Here is a 16,706-nt window from a genome sequence, read left to right as displayed (position 1 = left end):
ATTCTTATTCACATTTGAGTTATATTCCACATAGTTAAAATTGGAAGACAGAGGAAAGGCACAGAGAGGAAATAGAACAGAGGAGGGAGAAGGTAAAGAAGCAATTGAAGAGGGTGGAAAAAAAGATGATTTCTATTTTAGTTGAGTTAAGATGGAGGAACTGTGAGTGCATCCAAGCTTGGACCGCCTGCAGACATTCAGAGATACGTATATGCATGGATTCAGAGAAGGCAGAAAATGAGAGAAAATCTGAACCCCTATGCATAAAAATGGTAAGATAGTCTGAGGACACAAGTGAGGAATTGAATAGCTTCATTGGCGTGTGGTAATAGCATTAATGTGATCGCAATGGCCATAGATGGTCAGGCCCTTTCCTTCCATCCTCCAACCTTGTCTTCCTATTTCCCCTTCCTTTGCCCTTAACCGGGCATCTCTTTTTTGTCTCATGTTATTCTTTGCTATGTATATGGGGGGTCTCACTGCTATGTCGTCAGTGTGGCTGGTGGGTTACCAGGGTAGTTTATAATATGATCACATGTTCGATGTATTTACATTTAGGGTTTAGCAAATGCCTACAAATATGAGCTGCTGTGCTTTCCAAGTCTATTTTTGTCACTTTCTGGCTTGTTCCTGCGAATTCTGCATATAACTGTGTGTGTAAGAATGATTTGCGAAAGTCGGTGTTCAAGTTTACATACAGAAATGATCTGTTGGGCCCCAATATCTTTAAAGTCAATTTTTCTACTAAATGTGCAAACGGTTTCTAAAGGGGACAATGAAATGATCCCCAAAAAACGTGTGTCACATTGCACAGACTTTCTCATTTGACCAACTTAGGCAAGCGATACCAGTGACACATTTCGGGCACTTTTGGCAGAAAGCGAGCTGAGGGCTATTTCCCGACACTTCTGGGAAGTTCCCCAATGTAATCCTGCTTGTAGCTAATAGGCAGGGCTGGCACTCAGCCCTGGCAGGTGCACCAGGAAACCATCTGTGATTCACACTTCGGGACCACAACCTCCACCCACATGGACATATAAATAGAACGTCTGCAAGTGCTGTGGAGACAGAAGAAACCCGATTTCCCAGGTCTACAGATCCAGTGCCACTGTCTCCATCACCATGAGGGCCTTTCTCACCATCCTCAGCTTCCTCTGCACTTTCGTAGCCACAGGTGAGTGTGCGCTACTAGCACTTACTGCAGTACAACTACTATCTGCTCAATGTTTTCATCCGCAGCTTGAGGACTCGCTTTTCTGCTTCTTATGCATTTTTCAATTAGCAGCCAGAGTGCACAGTTATTCATCGGCAGAACCGGGTTGAATTAAAATTATCACCTAAAGAAGTTGGAGCCAGGAGTTCAAACTACGGGACCAGCTCTAACCCCACTAGACTAGCTCTGCACCCCAAGACATTTAGGGGCCAACACGTTGGGAATGCAGCACTGAGTATGAACAAGTTCATCAGAAGGTGGTTGGGAAAAGCCAGAACTAGCCCAGGAGTGGATCAGAACAGGATGCAGGGTAAGGGGAGTCAGAACCAGCTCAGAGGTGGGTGGGGAAGTGGAAGGGGTAAGAGGAACCAGAGCTAGTGCAGGAGTTGAAGACAAGGAGTGTAAGGAGATTAAGAACCAGCTCAGCAGTGGGTTTGGAATGGGGGTAGGAGTAAGCAGAACCCAGAACTATTTTAGGAGTAGATGGGGAAGGATGCAAGGGGATTAACCATCCAAGGGTTGGATGGGGATGTGGGGGAACGCGAAGTTGGAAGTATCTTGAATGGGCGAGACTAGGCGATGTGTGGCAGACAAAGGATTTATTCTTTGAGTCCGGCCTGGACAATATGTCGCACCAGTGAGCCAATTAGTTTCCCACCATCACACAGGGTTCTTGCCAGACCACAAGAGGGTTGAGGCAGGTGAACAAGCAAACATTGTCCACCCTTCTGCAACTGCCCTTGCTTGGCCTGGCCACCCGGGTGAGGTCAACATGCCACAACTTTATTTGTGGATAAACAGAGTATGGTAGTGAAGGTGGCAGTTCTTACGCGTGGCGATGGCAGTAAAGGGAGGATGTAAGGAGGCTTCCCGGTGCTGCCGGGACTCAGGTGGATCTAGCTATGGTGGTGTAGGAGTGATCTTCAGCTGATGGAGTCGATGTATCCTTTCAGGTCATCAGGCAGCTGGGATGATCTCACATCCAGATATAGGAAGATGAGCATTCATTTCAAGTGGGGGCAGCCTAGAGTGAGAGCAAGGATATACATAGACTTTTCATGTACGGATGGCGACACTCGGGGAGTCACAGAGGTGGTAGATATAAAATCTGTGCCTTTATCCCTCTTGGTGTGGGGGTGATGGAAGGGTGAAGGGGTTCTGCATGGTGCTGGCAAGCCACGGGTGGATCCATCCACCATGATATGTAAGTGCTCTTTGGCTGATGGGGTAGATGTAGCCTTGTATTGGGTCTGTCCAGGGGCTAAGGGGGAGGAAGATTAGCAGTCACTATAAGTTGGGGAATCCAAGAGAACTACTAGTATGCACACCTATTGGCAATACATCATTTATGAATGCATGAATCACTAATGCTTGCATATATCACAAGTGGCACTATATGGTGATATCAACAATATACATAATGACTACATGCCCAGACAATACATGGTTCAATAATTGATCTTGGTGTTTTCAGGCAATGCAATTGTGTGCGAAGACTGTCTGAACAGGAATGGTCGGAACTGCACAGGACAGTCGATAGACTGCGGACCTGGAGTAAACAAATGCGAGATCGTCATCGTTGAATCGAAATTTGGTATGTTATACAGGCTTTTGCGAACTTTCTGGGAAATCTCCCATGCATACATAAGGGAAAGACAGCACCAATGTGTCATAATGTTTATAATGGAGAGAGTGGGGAAGAGGGAGTGGTGGCTGGTAGGGGCATTTAATGGCTCATGATCTTGAATCGTCCGGGTTCCCTATTCGCTTACTCTATAATCAAGTGACCTATGGTATCCATCCAATCAACTACTCTCTTTTCATTAAACATTAGCTCGGACATTTCTCATGTACATTGACTTTCATGACCCCGTGATTTCGATCCTTTGCAATGTTTTTGTCCCTCTACATATTGCACTTGCATTAGTTGACATTGCACTGTGAAATGGTTAACTTTGTACCATGATTTGTATCAGATTATGGCCTAAATAGGACTGAAAGTCGTGATGAAATAGTTCTAATTAGCTCATAAGTTATGTTATATTGCATCATGAACTTTTGCACTACATTTTGAGTCCCTGAACCCAACTCCATTGCTCCATGTATTAGCCCACAAATTGGTTCATACTGCACTGTGACTTTCATCGCATTATCCCAGGATGTCTGTTACCGGCGAAAAGCCTGAGATCATGGGAAACACATTATTTGTAGTGCTGTTCCCAATCAAGAACACAATGTCCATGAGATAGATTTGGGTGGGGTCTGTGTTGCTGCACAGGCCTGGCTTGGGCATGTGGGCCACGAGCCCCCTCTGAGCTGGGTCCTGTGGCTGAATGTCATTGACCAGGAAACTTGTCCCCTGTTCCTGGCCGTAGGCCATGCCCAGCGGGCACAATGGGTGGATGGGAGTTATCAGTTAATGACCCAAATGAAGGGCTAACTGGGCATGGCCACATGCCCTGCCCAGTGGAAACAATGGGTGTGTAGGAATTGCTAGGGGCATGATAGAAGGACACGCCCTGGGACAGGTGCACACTAGGCCATGCCAAGTGAGACATGTCGGTGTGTAGGAGGTGTCTAAGACATGGCAGGAAAGCATGCCCCAGTAAAGTGACCTCTGGACATAACAGGTCATGCCCAGCGTGATACATTTTTTTCTTTGGGGTTAGCCAGGCATGGGCAAAAGCGAAGCTCTGAACAAAGTCCCCAGGGAGGAGCCAGGATTATAACCAAAGGCAGAACGCCAGGGTCAGTGTCCACTGGGTATGGTCACATGCCATGCCCGGTGCACCCATTGGGTATCTGGAAGATGGCAGGGCCATGCCTGAAGGCTATGCCCAAGTTAAGAGGCCCACTGAGTATGACTCTAGGCCTTTCGCTGTGTCCGCATTGGGGCTCTTGGAGAAGCCGAGCGAAGGGCCACAAACTGTGCCCCTGGCAAGGATCCCCCTGAGCATAGCTGCATGCCATGCACACTGGGCACATTGAGGCTATTGAACTAGACTGAACTATGGTTAGAGGTCATGCCCAATAGACACAGTGGGTGCCTTGAACATACCAGGGCATCTATAAAATGGGTGTCTGGGAGGTGCCCGTGAACTGAAGAAGGTCAGAATCTGTGAAAAGTCAAATGCCACTGGAAGTGACCACAGTACCAGTGAACGTACTTGGTGGCATGGAGGTGCTGGTGGCATGGCCAAAGTCTGTGCCACAGGCAAAATATTGACCAAGCATAGTGGAAGGACATGCACAATTGGCATTTTGGGTACCTTAAAGGTGCTAAGGACATGGGATAAGTTTGTTTGTTTTGTTTGTTTTTATAATTTGTATTGCACACCAGACCCAAGGGCATTAGGGCACGAAGGCATAAAGAGGGTGTCAAGCATGCCTAAAGCAAAGTGTCAAGTGGGCATGTTCAGGGCATGCTCAGTCAGACCATTGGCAACTTGCAGAAGCCTGGCACATGGTAGAAGCCATGTCCTCCATAAAGTAATGTCCCATCTGCATGTCCACAGATCAACACTACTGGACACAAGGGGTGCACTTGAGATGCATGAGTCCATCTCAGGTGCAAAAGGCTATGCCCCCACAAAGTGGGTCATGACTAGTGACCCGCGGATTCTAAATGGAGTAAAGTGGCTACGGCCAGTGGCTACCTCTGGTGGCTTGGCAGGCCCTTTATAACTCTGTCCTTAAATGGGCACAGTCTGCATGAAAACCCCATCTAGAAAGTTGGGTAGTCGAGGTAGTAACTTCAGACTCAGGATGTGATGAAAGGAAGTCTATGGGGATGCAGACGCATGTTATAACCTTCACATTATAGGCTTTCAGAGCACAGCGAATAACTACATTGAGGATGTGAGTAGTGCGCATTTGAGTTTGCAGCAGCCCAGAGAAGTAATGTAATGTAAACGAGAGGAAACAGGGTTCCGAATCACTTTGTTTTTCTTATCGTAAGAAACAATTGGTTAATTCAAGGAGAAGATAGGCCCAGCCATGTGAAAAGGTCATGCTTATTTAGATGACCTTCAAAGGTTAATCACATTTACATTTTTCCAGGACATTTGGTTATTAGTAAAAAAGGAAGATAAGGTGCTTTACTTTGACGGGTAGTTTCTAGTGGTATTACAAGAGATATCATAAGTGATGTCATCAGTGTGCAATAGCTCACAGTTATGTCATTGAAAAGTGATGTCCTATATGATGGCATTGGTGGCGTCTTCAGTGTGTTCAGGGGCTGCACAATGGTGCCATAGCATCCAACACCTGACACATTTCATAATTTTTCGTTGCCTTGAACCAGGAACTTTTTCTCATTTTAGCTAAAACGGTATCTACATACAAATATCCTTTAGCATGCACAAACACGTGCACTCTTACTAGAGTAGCGAGGAAAGGGAAGGCATACACAGACACAGAAGTAGAGTCCATGGAGTCATCCCCTGGCACACATAAACACATGGTTGGAGTATGTGTCAACATTTAAACACATGTGACGTTTAGAATATACAGTTAGAGTTGCCCAATCCCAGAGTTTCTGTGAGCTTCTTAAGAGCATCGATGACAGGAGCTAGGAAGAGAGCCCTCACACGAGCAATCTCTGCATTCACGGCCACAGGGCAAGAGAGGTGCTTTATTCCCAATGTCCATGTCGTGGGTAAAGTGTAGTAGAAAAGGCTACACACATCGGCGGCATGGCAGTGGCTACTTTCTGACCATAGGTTATGGGCAAGCGATACAAGCTATCAGTGCACCTGCTCTGATTGTAAAGGTACCAATGGGCTCCACAATCAGGTCAGAACTAATCAGCTAAATCCTGGTGCTTGGGGGGTCTAGTTATGCAATTGGTGAGTTGACCAACACGTGCTTATTTTGCCTTCTGTCTCTTTCACTGCAGGCAACCTAGAGTCGGTATATAACATCTTCAAAGGCTGTGCAAGGCCTCCGATGGTTCTATACGATGACTACCAGGAGATGACCCAGAACTTCACTTATCGGATGAGGACCTGGTTCTGCGACTCCGATAACTGCAATAAAGGAGACAATAGAGTTGATTGTAAGTCTGATCGCCATTGTAGACTCACTTCTCTGTGCTCTCCTCCAGTCTCTCCTTCACATTAGAACTCTTTATGCAATATTGAAAGGATGTTACTTAGCAACGCATGCATTTTTGAAAGATTTCAAAACAATATCGTGTGAGGTAGCCTTATGAAAGCAGGTTTATGGGTTTACTTTCTTAAAATTGCATTTTGACTACAAGGGGGTGGCCACTTTTGGAATTAAAGGTGTTCTTGGATATGAACGAGACATCAATATATGTATTTATTTTTTTATGAGGTATTAATAATGTGCCTATACAGAAAATGGTGTTTAGAGGCACCACAAGACAAAAGAGGCGGTGGGGGGAACAGGGATGAAGAATAACAAATAAACTGTCCTACCAGGTCTTGTGTCATTCGGATCATGCACGTGCAGTAAGAAGAAGTGCAGGGGAAGGCGGGGGGGGGGGAGTGTCTACATGCTAAGTGCAAGAACAAGGCTGGATCAGGCTAAGTAGGGGTGTAGGCCCTGCCAGGCTAGCATGGGGAGGGAGCATGGTAGGGCAAGTGCAGGTTTTGGAGGGGGCAGGGGCCAGGGGAGAAATGAGTGCTGGGGTAGACAGGGCGAGGAGGGACTGATGCCCTGTAATACTCAGAAGGAACCAGGCAGCCACTCAAAAAGCAGCAGAGGGGGAAATTAGCAGTAGGAGCCGGGGAGAGAAGGAAGAAGAGAAAAGGAGGGTCTTGAGAAGCTTCCGGAACATAAGAAGATCTGGCTCAGGCCTGAGAGTCGCAGCGGCGCCATTCTAGAGAGAGGCTCCTGCGGAAGAGAGAGATCTACCCCCCACTCTCTGCTTGCAAAAGCGTCTGGTCTGCAGAGAGTTGGAGCTAGAACACTGAAGGGCTGACCTTCCCTACCCCTGCTTCTCTGACATGATGATTCCAAATGTAACTCAATGAAGGTTAAGAATCCATTTAAGCATACATTCCCCTTTTGCCAATCATAGATTGTGCCATCAAAGCGCTGACCACAGTAGACACCTGCTCTCTATGCTTCTCGTTTACTACTCTCACATCTTCCAACTCCCTAGCCAGTCAGCGGACATGGGATGGAGGCTTTAACCACCTGTAAAGGCATGTACCAAGCATGTATACAGAGTGGTAATGGGTCAAGGAGACATGGACAAGCTGTGTCACACGAAGCTCCAGATGAGACTTCCCTTTTTCCCCCTGCACAAGCTCTAATGTTATTAGAACCCTTCCCATCAAGCTCCGTAGGTGACCTTCAGCCTCATTGGATGCCTCTCATCTTCAGATGAGGTTCACTACCTTGGGTGATGGTCATCTGCCATACATGAAAGCCCTCTCTGGTGCAGGCTTCAGTGGTTCCTTAGAGACTAATCTGCAACCTCTCCTAAATGCTGAAGGCACTACTCAATGTTAATACCCTTCTCTTACCTAAGCGTAGCGCCCTCCATATGGCTTATCATTCCAGATATCCCCATGACAACAGGCAGAGCCGGTACAAGGGGCGATCAAGTGGTGCGGTGGCACAGGAGCGCTGTAGATAACAGGGCGCCGCCAGCTCACACAATGTAAAGTGTCATATAAATTACATGACACTTTACAACATGTGAGCTGGCGGCACCCTTTATCTGCAGCGCCCCGATAAAGAGTGTCAGTCAATGACTTTCAATTAGGGAGTCACTCACTAATAGGACGTCTTTGACTGGCACTTTACATGACAGTGAAGGCAATGGAGGGCACTGTGTGAGCAGCTGCAGCACCCTACGGAACCTCTGTGAGTGCTGCTGGCCAACTTCCCACCTAAATCTGGTCCCTAGCGCCAAGATGCACCAGAACACTTTATTTTACCCGGGGGACTACGGACATGAGAGGCGGGGCAGAGTGCCCAAAAATCATTCACACGGCACTGGTAGACCTGGGGCCGGTGCTGACCACAGGACCATCACTGCCCTAATGACCATAAGAGCGGAGCTACTCATTTCTATAGAACAGGTTCATGCCGGTGCTCCCATCCTTCTTGACTTCTCTGTGGTCCTAGAACCACCCCCCACAATACTCTTCCTGTTGGGTCACCCTTGTCCCTGGTAGGGATGTTATATTGTTGAAATGGTTTGCTTCTTTCCTGGGCAATAGAAAACAAAAACACCTACAGAAAGAATATGAAACATTTTCACTGCTAATAAAAAAAGGAACAAATTAATTTAGCATTAGTATTGGTGCTTAATAAGACGTGTTTTATCACAATCCATATTTTCGAAAGACCTTAGCACTTGGGCAAAAATTAATCAGACTGTTTTGTGTACTATGTTGTGTCGAATAAAAAAGTATGTCTAATTCGTTTTTGCCTTAATAACACCTTTTCTTTAAGGCGGATTTAGACAGAACCTGTTTGTTGTGTTCCCTATTATACAAGCAGTAAATTCAGTCTAAATGTATTTCCTCAGTTCTTTGACAATCTATGGGAAAGTTATGACAATCTATGACCAGGTGAAGTCAGTATGTTATTTCTCTCCTACTGTTAATGTCCCATAAAAAAAGTACCCCCAGGATGGTCGCTATCGCCTTGATGGGTACAACCCTGGATTCACCTGAATGGCACCTTGATGCCTCTGAGAGTACAGGAGGGGGCTGGGTACTAACTGCAAGCTGACAACCCGAGGCTGGCCCAATTACACTGGGTCTTGCATAATGTGTTTACGACAGGGGTACTGCTCCTGGGATCTGATGCCTCGCATTTAACTTGCCATCCATCCTCTCACCTCTTCCATCGGCAACCTAGGAGTTACATTCCACACATCTGTTTAGCCCCAAGTTAATGTCATCGCTAAAACCTTCTTTATCCACACGCAATATCCTTCCTGTGTTGCTCTTTCCTAACCAGATTCTCCAAATTCCCTTCTGTGGTCCAGTCCCACCTCAACTAAAGCAATACTGCCTCAGATATTTTATTTTATTTTTTGTAGTAACAATTTTTGGTCGTAACACAAACAACTATATCTACCTCCCATAAAAGCAATGGCCTAGGTATTAAGAAAAAATGCTGGTTAAACTTCAAAAATACCAAAATGATGCAGCACACCTTTTCTTAGTCCTGAAAAGATTTGACACAAGACGCCATCAGTTCTGTCCCCAAGTCACCAGACCTTACCCGGCAAAGTGTGGCATTGAAACCTCTGTGCCTGCTGCACAAATCCCTCCATGGAAGCACCCGTGATTAACTCTTGGGTGCTGCTGCAGGCTCGCCGCCATTAATAGCTTACCCGCCCAGAGCGGTGCAAACCTTAAGGGGGAAGATCCTGACGTGTGCTGTGCAAGTCTCTACCCTATGGCATTACCACTGAGTTTCACACTGGTTCAGAAATGATTTTTGAAAATACCTTAAAAAGCTAAAAACTTGAAGCTGAAGAAAGTATGGACTGCACCCATCGCATCTGATCGCCCTCCCTGACGTACTTGCTGTTGCCTATGTTTGACCTCTGTAACCTCTGTAACTCCTGAAAGCTCAAAGCATTTGGAAAGAAGTGTTAGCGGTATAACAAAAAAATAAATAAAGAAAACCTTGTCCCTCGTGGATAGAGTATGGGTCACAGAAAGAAACACAAGTATAGACACACATAACTAAACTGAACGGACACATTCCTATATCTATTTATCAACTTTAAATTGCATTTTTGCTAAAGTCTGACAAAGATGGGGGAGAATGCAGCTACTTCTGATCACTCTTTCAAGGCAACCTCATGTATAAAGTGAATACTACTGACAACTACATTTGGAGCTAGGGGGCACCGTTTCACACTAATCACACAGAGGGTGTCGCAAATTATCATTTTTACAGCTTCATTTGATCATACCATTTATCAGTAGCTGGGGAGCAGATAACCTCACCAATTGAAACCCAGGAATTTCCTACTGAATTGTATCACAAGTATGTTCATTTTTAAGAGCTTACCATTAAATGATAGCAGAGTGGGCCCTTTCGGTTAAGTCACACATGTCACAGCACCGCCAAGTAACCATCCATGAGTATTTCACCTCCAGTTCAGAGTCACTGAGCAATGCCTTGTGGGATGAAATTTAGATCAAAAGCATGGTTTTTGTTCCTGAAAGTTGTCTTTACAGAAGCACTTTTTTATGCATAGCTTTAGCTTTCAACTATGCAGCTACCCACTCACCCATTGCACCCTCATTAGGGATAGCAGTGCAGTAGAGCATAATATCCTTGTGATCGGAGCACTGGCTTAGTTTAGCGACCAGCATCAAAGTCATGGAGGGTCAATAAAAGCCTGAACAAATCCCTCCTACCTGAAATGAGAGAGTAGACTAGGCCATTCCACCTCAACCATACATGCCACAGCACCACTCAGTGGCCTTCTCTGGAAGTTCACCTCCAGGTCAGAACCACTGAGCAATGTATTATTATTATCCAAATTACCTCACAAGCACGAATTGTGGCCAAACTTGCCTTTGTCTTACAGAGCAGCACTGTTATCTACATAGCTTTGTATGTCATTGTGCTGCCCTACCAAGGGAGACAGAAACATTCAGTGATAGAGAGAAGATCCCACATTACCGGTAAATGCAATCTGAGGAATGCATGATCCATGTCAAGTGCAAAGATTCATGGCACCTCAGGAGCAGTAACATTTTTATGCCCCTCCATTGCACTGTTTTGGAGTTTGCTGCCTGTATGGCCAATCTGTAGCACCCTGGTGCCCCCTGCTGGCCGAGCAATGGAAGGAGACCTCGAATTGCCTTGTTACAATGCACACGGTTTTTTAAGTGCATAATACGGTTGTTTATCATGCCATGAAAAAACATGCACATCTACTCCAATAAAGTGAAAAATCCCAAAAAGAAACGGCTTGGCTTATTTGATCCTGTTTCCATAAAATCTCCCAACCAATGATTTTCAACCGGAACGGGCATTTTCTCAATGCAAATTATCACCCTACTACACTCTAGTAAATTTGTCCACTGTTTTCACCATTCCAAATTACCATCGTTAATGTCATTATATTCACTTTAACTATATGCTACTAAACGTTAGCTAATCACAGTCAAGTATCGTCTAAATTCTATAGGGGTATCTACTAGTAAAAGAATCTTAGAATTGTTTTGGAGCAGGGAGACCCCATTCAGCAGCTTCACTCAGCTTGCCAACTTCGTGTGATGGAGAAGAGCAAGTACCAGTGAAGATGAATGATTAAACAAAATGCTGGTTGCAAGCAAAGGTTCTTAGAATCATTTTGCAGTAGGAGAGAACATGCAGTAACTGTAACCCAGTGCGGCATCTATTTTGTTGAGATGCAGTCTTAGAACTGTTTGAAGGAAGGACATTACTTTCAGTCACAATACTTAGTGTGCTAGCTTTTTTGTGATGGAAGAGTGATCATACTAGTTGCATAGATTGTTCCAAGAAAATAATACCAGCTGTGGAAAAAAACAAAAAACATTCTTAGTGTCTGTCTTCCCCTCAGGCTGTGGGAAGGGCTGCCACACTGAGTACTCATCCGGCCTTTTTTCTGTTATCCCACATCTGCAGAATCCACCACCACCTCAGAGTCTGATGATGATCTGTTTCCATAGAGTGCCACTAGTGCCTTTTCTTTACTCAGGCTAACATCTGTGTGTAGCACTAAGGACGTGTTGCAGAGGACTTCTTAAAAGGGAAGCCAAACTTTAAGGGACTTCACAAGCCGAACACAATACATAATACAGTATCAAAACTAGTGAATGAAATGTGAAAAAGACACACATAGAATGCTCTCAGAGGCTACAGCACAATCTCACTTGGTCTCTTCTAGAGGGAATCAGCCATGATCCTCTCTCTAGAGGTCAAGGGCCAGCAAACCTCCCTCGAGATTCCAGTGCTCTGACTGGCCTGCCGAATCTCTCTGAGAGGAACGACAGTTCTGATTGTCCTGCCAAAGTCCATGACCTACATGCCAAACACACACACACACACTATTCTGTGTGTGATGTCGGGCTACTGGTGTAGTCCAGGAATCATCTCAATCCTGAATATGTTATTAGACTGGGCCAGTGGGTTCTGTCATGCAGGGTTTCGCCAGCACTGCTTAAGGTTCCTGCATGTTGGTGTGTACATGCTCCCTACTTCTGTGTCTAGCCTCTGCCTCTTTGGGAATACTTTGACTAGTTCAGATTATTTGAAGAGTTCCCACCCATAGAAACACCCAAGTCTGGCTCTTCAAATGGAAATCTTATCAGTATGTTGAATTTATGGAAAGAGAGAGACAGGGGGAGGGAAATGGTGCTTGCTAGATGGGAAGGCCACCATGAACACCAGGTTGTTGTTTTCCTGGTTGCCTTCCACTTGCTTAGACTATACATACAATGGATCTCTTCAGATTCAATCTGCAGCTGCCCTCCCCCATGAACAAGCCAGGCAATCATCAATGTGACATGCGTGTGCATCATGACAACACCTCACCTCCATCTCTGTGTGACCTGGCCTCATGTCTCCAGATGTGAACTTCCAGCCGTTCACTAGTCTGGACAGTTCTCTGCTTCCGTAGAGCGCATGCCTGCAAGCCGCACACACCAGCCTGCGCTCTCCCATCCGGTACAGGTACTGCTGTGCACCTGAAATCCAGGCACTCTGCATGCCCTATTGCTTCCCCTTCCGGATATACAATTGGGAGCATAATAGTGGGTGGTGAGAAGATGAGGGCATTGGGAAGGAGAGCCCATGTCAACAATGCACACACCCCTGCCACCCAATAGAAGGCCTGCAACCTTTTCAGGAGGGTTGGAGAACCCCTCTCTTAGCTCCAAGGGTCCCCATTAGCTTTTATGATATCACTTAATGGATCATTACTACTGGTGGCTGTAATCAAAAAGATTCCCGGAGATTGGATGTAGTCGCGTTGAATCTGTCAATGGCAGCAGCTTTTCCATTCCACTTTTTTCATTGCAGTTTTACCCAGAAATGACTGTCCAAATGGAGTCGTGTGTCCAGCCTGCTTTGCTCCAGGGAGTTCCAAAGGATGCGAGCCTAAGGGAACCATACAATGTGCTGGAAGCATGAAGGCGTGCATGTACTTTGCAGGAGCGGGTCGTCTTGGCGGTAGGTTTTTTCTCACTTTGATGTGCCTTGTGAATCATAAATAGAACGTAATATGGCTGCTGAAAAGTAAGTGGATTACATCACACACATAAGACTCAGAAGCACGCACACACACACACACACGCACACGCACCAGTGCACACCTGCAATTTCAAAATGTACACAAACTAAAGGCATACCTTCGGTAACAGGAAGTCTCTATGTGTCCCCCATTAAGTGTCTAGTTCACAAAGCCCCGTTTCTTTCTTTGCATTCTGGCTTTGCTTTTCTCATGTACATCAAAGAAAAACAAGTACAATATTGCAAAGGAAAGACTTGATGACCTACTCACGCGAGCACAATGGAACATCTTTAGATCTTTAAATCTCACGTGTTAACATAACCCGATCTATTAATAACCAGTTAATGGGGCTATTAATCTAATGATGAGTAGTGAGGACTTAGCACTGGACTGTGCCTCCCAAAATGCCTCCTCTTCATGGGACACACAATACAGGAAGTCTGCCGCCATTTGACATACCCAAAACATCCCTGCCCGTGTACAGCCTGTTTCCAACCAAAGACACAGTAGAGCTGGGAAGTGGGGCTTGTGAGTGGGGTATACCAATGAGTAAGGAACAGACAACATGTATCAATCATACATGCCAACAACACACAAATCAATGCACAGGGTCAACACCTCTGGGACAGAGTATATGCATTCCACTCTATTGCAGCGCTGCCCTTCTTCAGTGGCAGACACCCACTCTGAAAGCCACAGACACGCCCATGGAGTCAGACTGCCCAGTCCTGCTGCTCTAAACCTTAGGAAGTGCCTTGTTGCAGGGGATGGGTCACTACTTTCATTGCTGTTTCCAATTGGCTGATCCCATGAGCTCCAGTATGCAGGTGTGGACTTGTGCGTTCACACTCACGATTACGCCGCAGCCAAAGTGCATGGAAAGGCCTGGTGTCCACCCTGTCCCCAGTCTATATAAAAGCCACCCATAGATGGTTTGCCAGGTGGTTGCCAATGCTTCAGCAACCACCCTCAGGGGTAGCCCGGACATGCAAGAGCAGCAATGCACCACAGGCGGAACCCTATACTGGGCCTGCACTGCTTCCCAGCTCCATAGTCCTTTACAACTCAAGCTGCACAAGCTATGTATTGGAAAACACCTGTGATTTTAACAACATCCTATGATCAGCACACTGATGACCTCGCACAGGCTGGGGGAATGGCCATGGGTACCAGCCAGCATAAAGCAGCGAGACCTCTCTGAAACTCGCCCTGCAAAACACACACCATTAAACAGTTCTCAGTTCATAGGGGCTGACACGCCACAGAGCACTTGCAAGACTCAAAGAGCCAAGTGGCTGTGCAAAAGGCAGAAGACGTGTTTTTTGTGACCCAGTAGCCCAACACATGCCTTGCGTAGTGATTATTAGATACCGAGGCTTGAGCCTCATTACTCCATCTTGTCGGCTTTAGTGTGTAGTTGTGTGTTGGATTTCTTCATGGTCTGTGTGGACTTGTCACAGTAAGCCTGGTTTCACAGGGTCTTCCCACCAGGGGCGCTTACGTTATAACACATGACAGGTGGGGTCACAGAGGCTGTGGAGGAGGGGTGAAAGAGGGAAGGGAAGGTAGGTCCTGTAAATGCGGGAGAATCAGGGGGCCACTGCATGAGTATTTTATGATTTAGTTGCTGGTCTCTCTGCATATGTCATTGGGCCATGTGTGTCTTAATTTTAATCAATATGAGATGGCATCGCATGTACCAGGAGCAACATCAGCCACTGCACCCCTTAACATATCTTCATCAGGAAATGTTATCTCTCTTTCTCCCCAAGGGACATCCCTTACAGCACCGGTACATTTATAGAAGGGATCCTTCAATAGATAGAACTCACTTAGAATTAAATTCGTTTTTTAATAGATATTATGCACATTACAATTCACTTCATTGCGCTCTTTCCATTTGAATGTTTATGAATGGTGTTTGTTGTCGCCTTATTAGTCCTTTGGCTAATGCTTAATGTGGGAATATTCTGTGAACTTCTTTAAAGCCTCTTCCATCCACTTGCCTTACCCCCGTTTAATGTTTTATTTAATTTCGTTTCTACATTTCCTTTTACATGTTCTTTTTCTCCAAACAGTACTTTTATATGGTATTACAATTTGCATTTAATTGTGAATACGCAGCATATTATGCTACTTTCTGTAGATGTTTTTATTTGTCAGTCTGTTCGCTGGAAGGTCCTTGCACTGAGTTTGTCTTTCCTGGACATGCTTTTTAATGAAATACACCTGGTGAGAGAACAGGATTCAGTATAACAAGTCTGATATTTTATATCTTACACCACGATAGACACCAGCACTCACAGCTCCGTCCCTCTCACACCTTTTAGCTGCGCTGAGTGCCTTTCGGAGCTCTTACTCGCAAGGAATTCTGGGCAAGTGACGCACAGCGCGAGCTCCCGCGCAGCCGCCCATGCTAAAGATCTGTGTCTGCTTTCTTTACAGAGGAGGTCCATGACACGTCCTACCGTGGATGCGTGAACATCAGGAGCAGATCACAATTCCCGAACTTTCCAGGAGAAACAATAGTCAGGATTGACCGCTTGGAAATCACGAAAGGTTCCAGGCAAGGGGCAGAGGTCTGACGTCCCCCGCCAGGAAAGCTTGGATGGCATCACGCATACCTACCAGCCCCTGCGCCACTGCACCTCATGCCAAGTGAGGGCGTGACTAAGCACGGACTAGATAATATACACGCCTGATTTGCTCTCCTCATTGAAGTAGCTTATTTGACTATTGTACATGTGTTCGTGTTTCCCTGTTAAGATAACAGAAAGAGCAGTGTTTCCTCCTGAGACACTGTTTTCTCTGCGTTGTGCTGTGAGATGTTTATGTTATGTTTGTGTGTGTCACGTTGTTTTTTATGGACTATGCCCCACAGGTCTGCATCCTCTTTATAGTTATGTTGTACTGCAATACCCATGATCCCTCACCATTAACTATTGTGGCTCAAACTGATGGCAGTTGTAGTCCAAAACATTGGGCGATCCAAAGGTTGCAGACCCCAGTGCCATATCAATTCCTGGGCCATGTTATTTGTAATGGGAAGAGGCGCAAGATGCCACAGAAGGGACTGTGGGGGTTCTTCCACCACCGCAGTAGTCGGTCCCTAATCCCCAGCCTTTCTACCACCTTACAGCTATCTGCTGACCCTCATATCAGCCAAGGGTTGATGCATGTCAAATAAGAAATGCATTCTAATATTACAAAACATGAATGTATCAGGGTTAGAATGTAGACAGTAACGCGGTTGGAATTACACATTTCTGATAAATTGCA

The 16,706-nt window shown here is 45.8% G+C and overlaps 1 protein-coding gene across 1 annotated transcript; it reads left to right on the top strand.

Moving 5' to 3' along the window:
* Positions 1 to 1,044: 1,044 nt before the first annotated feature.
* On the top strand, positions 1,045 to 16,165 carry LOC138529531 (phospholipase A2 inhibitor and Ly6/PLAUR domain-containing protein-like). The gene is made up of 5 exons (XM_069640839.1): positions 1,045 to 1,174; positions 2,688 to 2,807; positions 6,111 to 6,269; positions 13,217 to 13,366; positions 15,873 to 16,165. The coding sequence occupies exons 1-5, from the start codon at positions 1,123 to 1,125 to the stop codon at positions 16,010 to 16,012; spliced, it is 621 nt and encodes a 206-aa protein (XP_069496940.1). The 5' UTR covers positions 1,045 to 1,122; the 3' UTR covers positions 16,013 to 16,165.
* Positions 16,166 to 16,706: the final 541 nt, after the last annotated feature.

Source organism: Ambystoma mexicanum, chromosome 1q (genome assembly GCF_040938575.1).
Source record: "Ambystoma mexicanum isolate Mex_15411 chromosome 1q, UKY_AmexF1_1, whole genome shotgun sequence".
In the NCBI taxonomy this organism is placed as follows: domain Eukaryota; kingdom Metazoa; phylum Chordata; class Amphibia; order Caudata; family Ambystomatidae; genus Ambystoma; species Ambystoma mexicanum.
Note: the sequence above shows the minus strand (reverse complement) of the source record. Positions and strands in the feature narration are given on the sequence as shown.

Bases quoted from the DNA above. Each gene is read 5' to 3' on its own strand.
- LOC138529531 (XM_069640839.1), top strand. From the start codon at position 1,123: ATGAGGGCCTTTCTCACCATCCTCAGCTTCCTCTGCACTTTCGTAGCC. The intron at 6,270-13,216 runs GTAAGTCTGATC...TTTTCATTGCAG, and splicing joins AGGAGACAATAGAGTTGATT to TTTTACCCAGAAATGACTGT. The intron at 13,367-15,872 runs GTAGGTTTTTTC...CTTTCTTTACAG, and splicing joins AGGAGCGGGTCGTCTTGGCG to AGGAGGTCCATGACACGTCC.